This window comes from Microtus oregoni, unplaced genomic scaffold, assembly GCF_018167655.1.
Source record: "Microtus oregoni isolate MIOR12 unplaced genomic scaffold, Mior012 000047F_ref0000412, whole genome shotgun sequence".
Classification (NCBI taxonomy): domain Eukaryota; kingdom Metazoa; phylum Chordata; class Mammalia; order Rodentia; family Cricetidae; genus Microtus; species Microtus oregoni.
In genome coordinates, this window is record NW_024543221.1 from 19121476 (window position 1) to 19135834 (window position 14359).

The following is a 14359-nucleotide window of genomic DNA, read 5'->3' on the forward strand; positions in this document are numbered from 1 at the left end:
GTCAAACAGAAATAACTGTGTGTGGAAAATATAAACACAAGCCGTAAATATCAATCCAGATGACAGTCTGGAGACCCACACATGCAGGAGCCACAGGACTCTAATGTGTAGCCTGGCTCATAGTGCTAGAGCAGTTTCAGCTTTGGATAAAAACACCATCTTTGTTTGGGGTACACTCCTAATGCTGGATTTCGAGAGGCAAGTGACATGTTAAGGAAGAAAGTTTCATGAAGTGAAAAAAAATTCCCTCAATGGTAAACTGGATCACACATGCCAAGAGGATCACAACTTTGTGGGAAATAAAAGAAGAAAAAAAGGAACAACTTTATTTATGTATGACAGAATAAACAACCTTTCTGCCAAAAGTGACTATACAATGAAGACACTGTGACTATAACTGATAAATCTTGAATTTATTGGTTTCTCTCTATGATGTACACTAAGGTTATATTACTCCCAATATCTTTTTTGTTTTGTTTTTTAAGACAGGGATTTTATTTGTGTAGCCTTGACTGTTGTGAACTAGCTCTGTTGACCAGGCTAGCCTTGAACTTTAGAATATTGGTCTAGAATAAATGACTTTCTTAAGGATTTCCAAATATTTTTGATGTTATAATAATTGCTTTGAGGGCTCATCTCTCAAGAGTTTCCCTTGATATTTAAAGAATAATCTGGTTAAATTTCTATTGATTCTCAGTTTCATACTATATAATGCCTTTTGATTGTTATGGGTAAAAACATGAACACTATGACTTCTTTGCTCTAGGTCTCTAGGACAGTGGTTCTCAACCTTCCTAAAGCTGTGATCCTCGAATAGCAGTTCCTCATGTTCTGGTGACCCCCATTCCGAAAATTTTTTTCGTTGCTACTTCATAACTGTAATTTTGTTACTTTTACTATGTAAATATTTTTGGAGATAAGGTTAGCCAAATGGGTCCCATTGCATAGATAGAAAACCACTGCTCCAGGGGCTCTAATTAAGTTCTGCCACCTGGAAGACATATATATCAAACTAAAGGACAAGAGATGTGATAGACACCTTTATGTATCCAGGGACAGCATAAGTTGAGGCAGCCTTGATGACCTCTCAAGTGAGCAGCAGTCAGCAACACTAATGACAGCAAGGACTGGCTCTATCCTGGAAGAAGTAGCAGGGTCTGGCTGTGTCAGCCATGACAGAGGTTGACAGTGTCAGCCAGAGTAGGGCCCGATGTGTCAGCTCTATTCTTGAGTAACAGTAGTTCCCTGATCTTTGGCAACATTGTTTTCCTTTTACTCTTCCTATCCTTCTAATATCTCTATTACCCATTATCACCCACAGGAAAGTCTTCATTCCTTGGGAGGATCTGCCAAATGGAAAGACCTGGATTTTAATCTTTGCTCTGCAAGTTAGTATCTATATCGTCTTGGAAAACTATCTAACCCCTAAGCCTCAATATGGCAAAAATAATAACTACCCCATAGTTTCATTTTAGGAATTAAATATGCATGTATTTAATATGACTAGCCAAGGATCACTCATTACATATTAGTAAATATTAGGTATATGAATAACTGAGAAGGGCTGGAGATGGCAATACATGAAAAGAACTTCTGTGTATGAGAATTCCCAGGATGTATCACATTCCTTGTTCATATTCAGCTTCTTCTCAGTTTGAATGGATGTGTTGTGAAGGTGCACAAACACCACAAACACATGACCCTTCTTGATTTCACATTCCCTCCCAAGAAAATTTACTCATCCAACCTGTTCACCATATGCCCTCTTCCAGAACCAACCTTTACCTCTGGTCCTCCAACACCCCATGGCATGTCATGCTCCCCAAGCCCTGATCAGACTTACCCTGGAAGCAGCTTGGTAACTCTGGCTCCCATTTGTTTAGGTCTTGACACTGTACACTGCTGATTCCTTCCATGATAAAGCCAGGCTGACATCTAAACTCCACAGTATCTCTTAAGGAAAACAAGCTTCTGCTTTCAGACACCATGACTGCATTTTCAACATGGGGAGGTGTACATTTGCCAAGTTCAATGCACTGAGGAGGAGGGCCACTCCAGACTCCAACTTCACCATCACTGCTGGTACAGTGTAAGGATGGTTCACCCACCAGATTAAAGAGCTTTTCCCCTCTATCACCAGTTTTGCAGCGATAGGTGACCACCATTCCATAATAAAAATCTTCTGTAGGAGCAACGAACTCTCCATTGGTAATGGCTTGGGGTGCTTCACAAGGAATTCCTGGGCAAAGAAAACAGATTATATTTTATATAAATAGGGGAAATCCAATGAATCACTGAATTGAAGATACTTATACTCCTTATATACTCAAATGTTCATTAAAAGTATTTAATATTTATAGATTTATAGATGAGTTTTAAAATGTTGTTATTTAGGCACACATAACAACATGTGCACCTACTTTTTTCTGTAAAGTTTTCCTACTTTTCTCTTATCTTATAAGTACATGAAGTTACAAATACAATTGACCTCTTCGTTTGAAATAGCTCTTTGATATATTACAGAGTTCATATCAGCTTTCAGATTTTTCTTCTTTGTCTATTAATTTGCAAATCTGTTGTTAACTGAAAGGAAAATTTGAAAAATAATATTAACAACAAAGTTTTTAGACTATAAGATAAAAAAATGTAATCATAATACTCAAAGATTTCTTGAACAGAAAAATCAGTAATTAGAAGGATAAAATAAGAAAGTTAATAATATCAAAATGAAGAATTTCTATTTTCAAAAAGAAAAAAAAAGACAGGCCATAGCCAAAAGAAAACATAATTATTTTATTTATTGGAAAATATGAAACTATGTACAAGAATTTCTATAAAATAAGTAAATAAACTAGTAAATAATGCATATCAGGTTTGAACAGTCATTCCACAAACATGCAGAATTAGTATCAATGAAAATTCAAATCATTTTAGACATTTTGATCATTAGTATTATGCTATGGAAACAACAGAATGATCTGACTATCAAGATCATCACCATGTAACTATGGACAGTGTTATATGACTTATTTGTGAGATGAGATATCTGTCGGGTGGACAAACATTTACAGTGAATTACTGTAAAAGAGGTTGAATTGGTTTATAGGTCTAGAAAAATTCACATAAACAGGAAATAATCTTCTGCAGGACATAGCCTACTATCAAATATTCCAAAATTTCTTCTAACTTTCCCCCAGGGACTTAGAGCTATTTAGTGGGCTTAAGTTATATAAATTTTAGATAATTAAACAGATAAATGTACAGACAGAGCTATAACTAGTTATTCTGTGTTTTAATAGGAGAATACATGCAGTTTGAATTTTGATTCTTTTTTACACAAAATGTATATGTTTAAATGTTTCATATGTTGCTGTGGGATAATGCTTTTGTACACTGTAAAAATAAAACACTGATTGGCCAGTAGCCAGGCAGAAATATAGGTGGGGCATCCAGGCTAGGAAAATTCTGGAACAAGGAAAGGCCAGAAGCAGTCACCACCCAGTTACAGAGGAAATAAGATGACGATGTTGCACTGATAAAAGGTACTACACCACATGGCTAAACACAGACAAGAATTATGGGTTAATTTAAGTTGTAAGACCTAGTTAATAATAAGCCTGGGCTAATAGGCCAAACAGTTTATAATTGTTATAAGCCTCTGTGTGTTTCTTTGGGACTGAATGGCTGTAGGTCTGGGCAGGACAGAAACTTGGTTTACAACATGTGAAAGTGTAGGTTAGCCCACAGCTTCACTAACCTTAAAAAATATGGACAAAAATTTTATTAAATTGCCAAGCAGGATGATAGTTATATTAGAGATTGAAAAACAAACACAACTTTGTAGGGCCCTGGTTTCCCTTATTCCTGTGGTGCATCCTCAGGGACAGTTTATGATCAACTAACTAAGCTTCCTGTGTGTTTCTGTGCTGTGCCTGCCCTGCCTGGTGGTTAGCTGCAGGGAATTCACTCCATTGTTAATATGGTAATTTCCCACCTGCCTGGGTGGAAATCCTTGTGCTGCAGTTAGGTAGATAAGGACTTCCCAAAGGCTGAATAAAGTGGCATTTGGCTGATCTCCTTTCGAATGACCCTGGTCTCTCTGTGTCTTCTTTTCCATCTCCAGGCCTTTGCCCGACTCATGTTTGGTACAGTGGCACGCAAACTGTACCGAGAGTGTAACACAAAGTCGGGTGTTACACAACTTAAAGTGAACTGAGATAAAAATAAGATTGGAAAGCTTTTTACATTTACACATTCTACAGTTAGAAAAGGAACATCCCAGGACCAAGGAGAACTTAAAGAATGTTGTAGTTCAAGAATGTTGTAGTTGTCTTCTGTCTTAGAGTTACTATTGCTGTGATGAAAACAAAAAACCATAACCAAAAGCAACTTGAGGAAGAAAGAGTTTATTTGGCTTACATCCTAACATGTTCAACTGAGAGAAGCTAAGGCAGGAACTCTAATCAGGAAGAAACCTGAAGGCACAAGCTGATGCAGAGGCCATGGAAGCTTACGTTCCTCATGGCTTGCTCAGCCAGCTTTTTTATAGAACCCAGGACCTCGAGCCCAGGACTGACACTACCCACAATGGACTAGGCTCTCCCACAGAGATCACTAATTAAGAAATGCCTTACAGACTTACGGAGGCATTTTCTCAACCAAGAATTCCTATTCTCAATATGATTCTAGCTTATGTCAAATTAAGACAAAACTAGCCAGAACATCATTTTCTTGAAAAACAGATTATACGAGAGCAATTTTAATAACAATTTATAGGGCTTTAGGTTTACATCTGTGATAGAGTACTTCCTAACAGGCATGAGGCCCTGGGTTCAATCTTAGATCTGCAAAAATTGTATAATTCCAGAAAAAATTTAAAGTACATGAGTAAAGGTGATAGAAATAAAAAATTTCAACTTACTGTCACAAATAGGTGCTTCGTTATCCCAAATGAGACCGTTATCTGAGATTATGCACATAGCTGTAGAGGAACCAATGAGGCGGTATCTATACACAGAATAAAGAATGTTAATTAATTCGTAAGTAATTGCCTGCTTAAATTGCTGCTTCCCAGAGATTACTACCTTAAAAGCTTCAGGACATTTTTTCTTTTCTTGTCAAAGACCATGAGTTCTGAAATCTTAAATCCTTCTTTGGACTTTTTGATTTTTCTTCTTAATGTCTTCCTAACTAAATGAGATTTTTCTTTTTATTATGTTATCATGCAATCTGCAATAAATTATAATTGTTTCCTATAAATCTTATTTTTAAAGACATTACAAGCTTCTTGAGGGTAAAAGAAATGTCATGTGTATATGTATATTATACTAATATGAATTAATTAATTTATACCTTGAAAACAGTAATGTGAATGCCTAGATAAGGTTATGCCTTATCAGCAAGATTCATTAATGTAGAACATAGAAGCTCAAATCTGACCAAAGTTGAACAAAAACAGCAATACTTGATTAAAGTCAGAAATACTCAATTATTATGCGGTAAATTGTCTAGTATGTCATAAAATTAAAACAAGTCATGACACTTATTTCACAGCAACTTAACTCTTATAACTATTATGTTAGATTTATTTAAAAAAAAGTCATTTTGGGAAGTGCAACTGTAAAGGATTGTGTTTTAAATTTCACTTGCTTCTTTTCCTATGTGAAAGAAACTTTTTAAAATTTTTTTCCTCTTTCTTTTTTTCTTTCTTTTTTGTTTGTTTGTTTGAGACAGGATTTCTCTGCGTTTCTTTTTGACTGTCCTGGAACTCACTCTGTAGTCCAGGCTGGCCTTAAACTCAGAGATCCAAATGCTGGGGAAAAGTCATGTGCCACCAGCAACCAGTGGAAAAGAGGATACAATTTTACATGTAAGCTTGTGTATTTTCTACCACAGAAAGAATTAAAATTGACACAAGATCTCTTGTTCTGTCTAGTTACTGTGGCACTCACTTTTCATCTTCCTATTCCCAATTTTCCTAGCATATTCTTATTGCTGGTTACTACTTCTATAATTATATAATTTACAAAAGTTATATAAAGAATCATATAGAATGTAACCATATATGATTAGCTTTCTACTCAGCATAATAACTGGAGGTTTATCAAGCAATCCTTTCTGTTATAAGTTAGAGTTCACAGCATGGATGTACCACCACTCACTTAACCACTTACCTACTGATGGATATTCAAGGAAGTCCAAAATCAGGGAGATCCGTAGAGATAGGACAGGGAAAGCTTTCCTTTGAGAATGATAAAAATGCTTTTGTGCTCCTAATCTTAAAGAAAAGACTGCTTTTCACCACTGAGAACAATGTTAGTTGTAGGCTTGTCATATGTGGAAAATATATGCAGAATCTCTAATCCTTTTATGAATAACTTTTAAAGAGCTTTTCTAACAACGGAAAATTTGAATTTCAAATGTCTTTTCTTCTAGTAATGGCTATGTTTTTACACCTCATTCTGTCAGTGCGATATATCACGTTTTATTTGTACATTGTCAAGTTTTCATTACAGGGATAAATCCCACTTCATCATGATGTAGACAGTGGGTATGTTGTATGAGTGTACATGGGGTCTGTGTGGCAGTGCTGCGGTGATATTTCATTTGTGTAAACAAAGCCTGCCGAAGTTCAGAGAGTAAAACAGCCACACAGATCAGCCTCACAAACGAGACAGTCGTGGCACACAACTTTAACACCAGTAGCCACACTAGTTTGCCATAGAAACTGGGCGATAATGGTGCATGCTTCACTTACAGTCTAATTCTGAGATTCCTGGAGGCAGAATTGCCATTTTGGACTGAGGTAGAGGTAACAGCCAGTGACTGTTTGTTTTGCTTTTCTGACCTTCAAGTTGAACTCCAATTTCTGTCTCTGGGTTTTTATTAATTGTGCTACACAGTGTGCTCGTATGTGTGCACAAGGAACTCAGAGCAAGATGCCAGGCATCTTCCTCTATCACTCTTAGTCTACTGCCTTGAGAAAAAAATTGCTCTCACTGGGCTGAAAACTCACTCTTTTGGCTAGGCTATCTGGCCACCAAGCTCTTAGGATCTTTCTCTCTCTCATTCTCCCAGTGCTGGGATTACAGGCACATGGAGCCATGGCTGGGTTTTTTTACATGGATGTTGAAGCTTCATCTCATTAGCCCCAATGTATACACTTATAAATTCTGTCTGCTAGTAATTTGTAGACAATGTTTATAACATGTTTATTAAAGATATTGTCCATTAATTTCCTTCTGTTGTCATGTCTGGCTTTGGTATTAGCATAGTACTGGCCTCATAAAATACATTAGAATTCAGTGGTGAAATCATTTGTCCTAAGGCTTCTTTTGTTGGAAGGTTGTAGTAAGTAAGTTGTATTTACCTAAGAATTTATCTTTTGCCTCTTCAGCTATATTCAACTATATGGCTTTGCTCTCGAACATGTACCTGCAATGCTAACTCACAGCCATCACAGTTTCTTCAACTTCTTTCTCACAGTCTAGTTCAGGATTTATCAATGCAAAGACTGTGGCATCTGGTTTTCCAGGTTTGGTTTTTCATTTAAACTCTTCTCTAACTTTTTGTGGTATAACACACACACATTGTGGTTGTTTGAATAAGAATGTACCCCACAGGCTCATATATTTGAATGCTTGGTCATCAGGAAGTAGCACTATTTGAGAAATATTAAAAGGATTAGGAGTTGTGATCTTTCTGGAGGAAGCATGTTACTGGGAATGGGTTCTGAGGTTTCAAAAGACCACACTGATGCCCAGCATCTCTCTCAGTGACTGCCTCACTGAAAAAGGTACCGAGTCATATGGCTAACACAGATAAGGATAATTGGTTAATATAAGTTATAAGAGTTAATAAAAGCCTGAGGTAATCGGCCAATCAGTAGATTAATGAGGACCTCTGTGTGATTTTCTTTGGGACTTAACGATTTCAAGAACTGGATAGCCAAAGATACACAGAAACCTCAGACAACATTATAGTTCACAGCAGGCACATATAATCCAAGGGCATTAAAATTTACAGACCCTCCTGATACTCACCCTTCATTACAGGAGAAGTGCACAATTTTGCCAACCTGAAGACCTATAGGTTCTTTTATCTGTCCATTGGGAAACTGTCCTGGAGGGTCACATTTGGCTTCTAGGAAAGAATGGCAATAATAAGAAGTAAGTCTTGGCAAATATCAGGCCAGTCCCCAGTAGATAGTAAATTTAAGATACCTTCGCATGGGGGGAAGACACCATTCAGAAAATTTAGGAGTTAAAGGAAACAAAGAGGCTGGCATCCTATTTTGCTTGCCATGACATACTAATTTACTTGTCTTTTGTCTGGAAAATGGCATACTATCCTGTACAGATAAAGTGATGAAGACAAACATGGCTTTAGGAGTACTCACGATTACAGAGCTGCCGAGCCTCTGACCACTTGGAGTTCTTTAAGCAGGTGATTATGAATGGCTTCCCACTATACCCAGGGAGGCATTTGTATTTCCAAGTTGTGTCAACAGCAAACTCAGACTTATCACTCTCAATAATAGGTTTAGCAAAAGTATACCTTGGCAGCGACTTACACTGACCTAGAAAGGACCACAGAAATATCAAAGCTGAAAAAGGCTAAAGTTTCTCTGCTTCTCTCCTGTCACCAATTATTCTAACAAATTTGATCTTTAGAAGTATTCTTGTTTGGGGCAATATTATCTATGAATATAATTCTAGAATGGATAGACACAGAGAAATTCAGAGATTCAAAAGCTTTTAAAGCAGAGCAGAGAAATAATATCTGAAGATGTTTTTTCATAAAATTCCATCATTTTACAATTTAAAACTGTGGGTGGATTGTTTGTTTTTTTAATGCAGTTGAGTCAGGAAAAATAAGAAAATCATGTGGAACTTCAATATGAATATATAGAACTTATTATATAACACAAAACTCAGAAAACAATAGAGGAAAATGAAGGAGGAATTGCAGGGAGCCAGACAGGATCGCCATTACAAGATGGCGCAGACATCCTGTCTTGTTGGAAATAAACAACTCCATATTGGGCTATGCCTTTGGGAGCTGCGTGTCCCCTGCTTCCCGCATGCGCGGTGGTTTAGAGTCCTTGGGCCTATCCCGATGCAGTCTGGTGTCAGCTGATGATGGCAGCCAATCATAGGGCGACCATGTGCCTACTTCCTATATAAGCAGCTGCTTTAGTGCTCTCGGGGGCCTCTCACTTTCTGCTCTCCCTCAACCAAGGGCACTCCATTAAAGCGTGATCTGAGAAGAATCCTCGTGTGGTGGTTGTTCTTTCTCGCTGGTCGAGAAGTTCGCTGCAAGGAATGTTGCAAGATATCAGCATAGGGAAGCACTTTTAAATAAGGGTCCAGTTGCTTAGGAAATAGTGCCAACAATTGACAAATGAGACTTTCTGAACAGAAAAAAAAAAAAAAAAGTGAAGAGATCATCTACAAAATGGGAGAAAATCTTTGCTAAACAGATATCTGTTTAATATCAAGGAAATAAAAGCATAAACACCAAAATCTCTCATTTATAAGTGAACTAATGGTGTTAACATAGGATTCTCAGGTGAAGTATAAAATGTTCAATAAATATGAAAAATGTGTTAAACCTCACTAGTCATCAGAATATTAAAATAAAAACCACAATTAGGTTCCATCTTTCACTAGCCAGAATGACAGTCCTGAAGAAAATAAGTAAACAAATACTGGAAAGGATATATACAAAAAGGAACAACACTTTTACATTGCTGATGAGATTGTAAACTAGTCCAGCCACTGTAAAAATCTGTCTAGAGATTTCTCAACAAAATAATAGTAAATAGTATTTAATAATAACAAAAATAGATCTTTGCCCAGCAATAGAATAGATTAAGAAAATGTATATATACACAATGGAACCTTTTCAGCTATCAAGAATGGAGTTATATTGTTTGTAAGAAGATAAATGTAACCAGAGATAATAATATCAAGTGAATTAAGTCAGATTTAGAAAAATGGCTATCTCTTTTTTTCTCTCTCATATAGATTTGAGTGTAGATACAAACTGTCTGGAAGAACAAAAGGTACTAATGATAGGGGAGAAAATTAAGAAGGGGGGTTATAGGATATCCTCAAAGTATATTATATACTTGCATGAGACTGGCCTTATATAACCTTATGTAATAAGATAACCTTATGTAATAAAATAGTAATAAAATAATGAGTCTATATACTTTTTGGTGGGGTTGAAGGGAAGTTATGTCAGCTATTTGTACCAGCTTTTTCTTATCATTGTGACCAAATACTTGACAGATACAACTTAAGGGAGGGGGGATCAGTTGGCTTATAGTCCAGGGGACACCATCCATTATGATGAGGAAGGCACATGACTGGAGCAGCTTGATCTTTAGGGGAAGAAAACTTCAACAGCTGCTGGTTACATGACACCAGTCAGGAAGCAGAAAGTTTAGCTGGAAGTGGGGAGGAGATATAACCTCCAAGGTCCACTCTCCAGATAGATCTATGGCCTTTTAAAGGTTCTAAAGGACAGCTCTAGACTGACTGTACAAATACATGAGCTTATGGGAGACACATTACATTCAAACAATAATGGGTACAAAAAAATAAAAAAAGTCCTCTAGTTTTATAATTAAAAACCAGAAATATACCATTAAAATATCTTTAAAAGTGTTTTAAGATTTTATTTTTTGTTTCACATCTCACAGTGTTTTACCTACATGAATGTATGTACACTATATGTGATCAGTGACTGCAAAGTCCTTAAGACAGTTATGTATTCCCTAGAACTGGAGTTACAGGTGATTATGAGGCACCAAGTGGGTGCTGGAAACCAAACCTTGTCCTCTGCAAGAACAGCAAGTGCTCTAACTACTGAGCAATCTCTCCAACCTTACAAGTAAAAATCTTATAAATAAAAGCTTTTAGCATAGGATACTAAATTATCATAGAGATCTAATAAAATCAAATTTACTTTAATTGATTTATATGTAATACCACTTCTACCAATTACTCTAATTAGGTAATAATGTGTGATTATCAAATGTAAATAAGGACAAAGGTAAATTATCTTCCACAATATGGGAAGCCATTTACATTCATAATATTCAATCAGTGGTAACAATACAGACCAAGAGGAATACAAGATCTGGAAACTACAAAGGAAGAGGGAACTTTATAATGTGACTTCCATGTCAAAAAGAGGCAAGAATTTTTCTTTCTGGGTGAGGCTCAATGGAAGTCTCATCTCTAGTAAAGAGACCTTGGACTTTTATTGAAACTACCCACCTCCCAGGCCACAGTACAGAATCTCCAAAGACTGGATTCTCCTCCAATCAGAAAAGTAAAGGAGCAGGTGACATGTCTCACTGGCTAAAGACACTGCTGTCAAACCTGACTGACCAATTGAGTTTAGTCCCTGGAGCCACAGGTGGAAGGAGAGAGCTAACTCTTGTAAATATTCCCTGACCTCCAAGCACATGCCATTGATTGCACCCCCCCCACTAAACAAACAAATAAATACATGTAATAATTTTTCAAATTGCATGATATGGATTTTCTTAAAAGTCCCTGTTCCCTCTTTACCTCTTTCTAGCATCAGGAGTGAAGATCAGAGTAGTGACTATAACACAGAAAATGTTTCTGGAGGACAGGGTGCAATTAACTATTTAGATCTAAGGGGCTTTACATGGATGATTTAGAAATCCTTTGGAAGTAGATGGAGGATTTACGAATAGGATGAATATAAATCTGAAAAGCTGGCTAGAAATCAGGAAGGGGATGGGAGTCCATTATTGAGAATTATCAGCAAATGCCTTAACACTGGGACTCGGAATATCTAAAGGCTGAGTTTTATAAATGAGAGTCATGTATGTTAAGGAAAGTATGGTACTAAGCATAAAACATTCATCAGTGAACATGAAACGAGGTCCAGTCATCCCTAGAATTTGTTTTCCAGTAGAAGTTGTACCAGAACTAATGCAAATACATGACTAGATTCACCATTAACTGCTAATTGCTACACTTAGTAAGTGTTAACAGTCAAGTACCGTGACCTAATTTCCCCAGCAGCTCATGATTTCTCGCAGCTCTGTGGGATGGTACAGCAGCTCATTTCTAACTTCATTGCATATGCGAGAAACTGAGGGTCGGGCTCTAACCGACTTTCTAACATTTACCCAGCTATTGATATTTGCTTATGGTAAATATCTTATAACCTATGAATATATTCACTACGAGAATAAATTATATTACGACTTGCCAAAATTCACCCAGCTATTGAGGTTGTCTTAAAACCTATGTCTTCACTACCAGAACAAACTATACTACTTTAAAGCCAGCCAATCTGTGAAACAAAAACAATAAAAAACCAAAAACTGTTACAAAGAACATTGAAGAAGAACCTATGTAGGTATACACTGTTACAGAAGTCACAGTCTTAAATATCCTATCAAAGTCAAACAAAATCTGAGACCCATATTGGAGAATCGGGTATTATTCTTTAAGAAAAGCAGGGACTCAACGACCCTTGCATGGCTAGAGAGGATTTCTGCATGCACAGAAGCACAGCACTTGGCTGAATTCTCATGAGGCTGGGAGCCTGAGAGAGAGAATCACCAAACAGCAGCAGCAGTCATTCAAAAGCACCCATGCATGGCTCGGGTTTCAGTGGTGGGGGTCCAGTTCCCAGAAGAGGTGGGGCCATTCTGCTTCAGAGACTGACTGAGTCTCCAAAGTTGTCAGGGACAGACAAGTATCCAGAAGGGCCCCCCTATCCCTGGTTTGATCTCTAACCTTTGTGTAGGCGCAGAAATTTTTCTAGCCCTGAAGGAGTTCCCTTATCTGCACTCCCGTGCCCAGCTTACCAAGAACTCCTGGCGCGATGAGAGTGAAGAAAACCCAGAGGGAACCCAAGGCTCCCATGCCACCGCAGCGGCCCATCAGAAGGTTGCTTTCTGAGTGTTCTGAGTCTCCAGCAAGGATAGGGGGATTTGGCTAGGTGCCGGCTGGCTGCGTCTGGCTGTAAGCTGTGGGGAAGGACCCTTAAATAGCATCTGCTCCGCGCTGGGTACTGAAGACTTGTGGAGCACATCTGCAGGTGGCCAGGGGCGGAAGAGGCAGGGAGGGCGGCCCCAGACAAATCTGCTTTTGGCTTAAACTGAGTCCTGCTCAGCGCCTGGCTTCCCTACTTTTTGTTGACTGTGCAACCACGTACATTAACCTTTTCTCTGCCTACATCTGAAACATTTCACAAAATAATACTCATTTCTACTAATCTACAATATTCGTATGCTGTGTCAATTTACAGTATTTTATTCATTAAACCTGTTTTGCATTTTGTTCCAGTAAATTCATTTCCAAACTCAATTAATATAGACAACTCTCCTTTTGAGAAAACAACCTAAAGTGGCTTACTTAAAGTGGAAATTCAGGAATTACACTGCCTGGTATTGTAGTCTTTTTACTCTAGTGTAAGTAGTGAAAATTTTAATTTTTGTATATCTGTAAAGGGGTTTCCTAAAGGGTAATATTTTAGAAATTTTGTCTCTCTGTCTTTAAAAAGTATATAAAAGTATATATCTTTGACTATTTAATTTTCTTATGTAATTGCTACATTTGATATTTTAAATAAATTATAGGCACTTATCTCCATTTTAATGTGTATTTCTTAAAAAATAAGGGCATGTTTCCACAATTATAGTACAATGATCAATTGCAAGACACCAATATTGGTACATTCCTATTTTATAATTTTTACTGTATTCAAATTTTGATGATTACATCAATAGTCTGTAATGGCAAAATAAAAACAACAAAACTATCCACCTTCAGGATCATATATTTGATTCTTTGGTCTCTTTTTCTTTAATTAAAAAAAATCTCCCAGAGTGTTTTTGTGTGTGTGTGTGTGGTGTTGTATGTGATTGTACGTGTTCACGTGTTTGCACATGTAAAGACGTATGTGAGACTAGAGGCTAATGTCAATGTTTTTCTTATCTGCTTTCCACTCTCTTATTTGAGGCAAGGTCTCTCTCTGAACCCCAAACTGACAGATTATGCTAGGCTGGCTGCTTAGCGGGTTCCATTTGTCTGTTTTTGCCTCCCTTGTGCTAGGATTACAGGTATACTAGGTGTAGCTCTTTACCTATTCTGGAAATTTGAACACAAACCCTGGTGCTGGTATGACAAGCATTTTGCTGACTGAGCCCTCCCCAATTCCTGGATCTGGAACTTTGTTGTTCTTTCATTGTTTTTCTTTGATATCTTTGAAGTAATTATTTTTCTAGAATGGCACTCAAAGTATTTGTCTATTATACAGTATGATAACAAATTACCCTATGATTAGTAGTGGCTTAAAG

The 14359-nt window shown here is 37.2% G+C and overlaps 1 protein-coding gene across 2 annotated transcripts in view; it reads right to left on the bottom strand.

Moving 5' to 3' along the window:
• The window catches only part of LOC121435802 (complement component receptor 1-like protein), a 34090-nt gene extending 21100 nt beyond the window's left edge, over window positions 1-12990 (bottom strand). For both annotated transcript variants that reach the window (XM_041635255.1, XM_041635254.1), the window contains exons 1-4: window positions 12866-12990; window positions 8043-8142; window positions 4922-5007; window positions 1844-2239 (exon numbers count right to left, since the gene is read on the bottom strand). In XM_041635255.1, the coding sequence (XP_041491189.1) occupies window positions 1844-2239; window positions 4922-5007; window positions 8043-8142; window positions 12866-12941 (658 nt within the window). In that variant the 5' untranslated portion in view covers window positions 12942-12990. The remainder of the gene's footprint in view (window positions 1-1843; window positions 2240-4921; window positions 5008-8042; window positions 8143-12865) is intronic.
• Between the last annotated feature and the right edge of the window lie 1369 nt (window positions 12991-14359).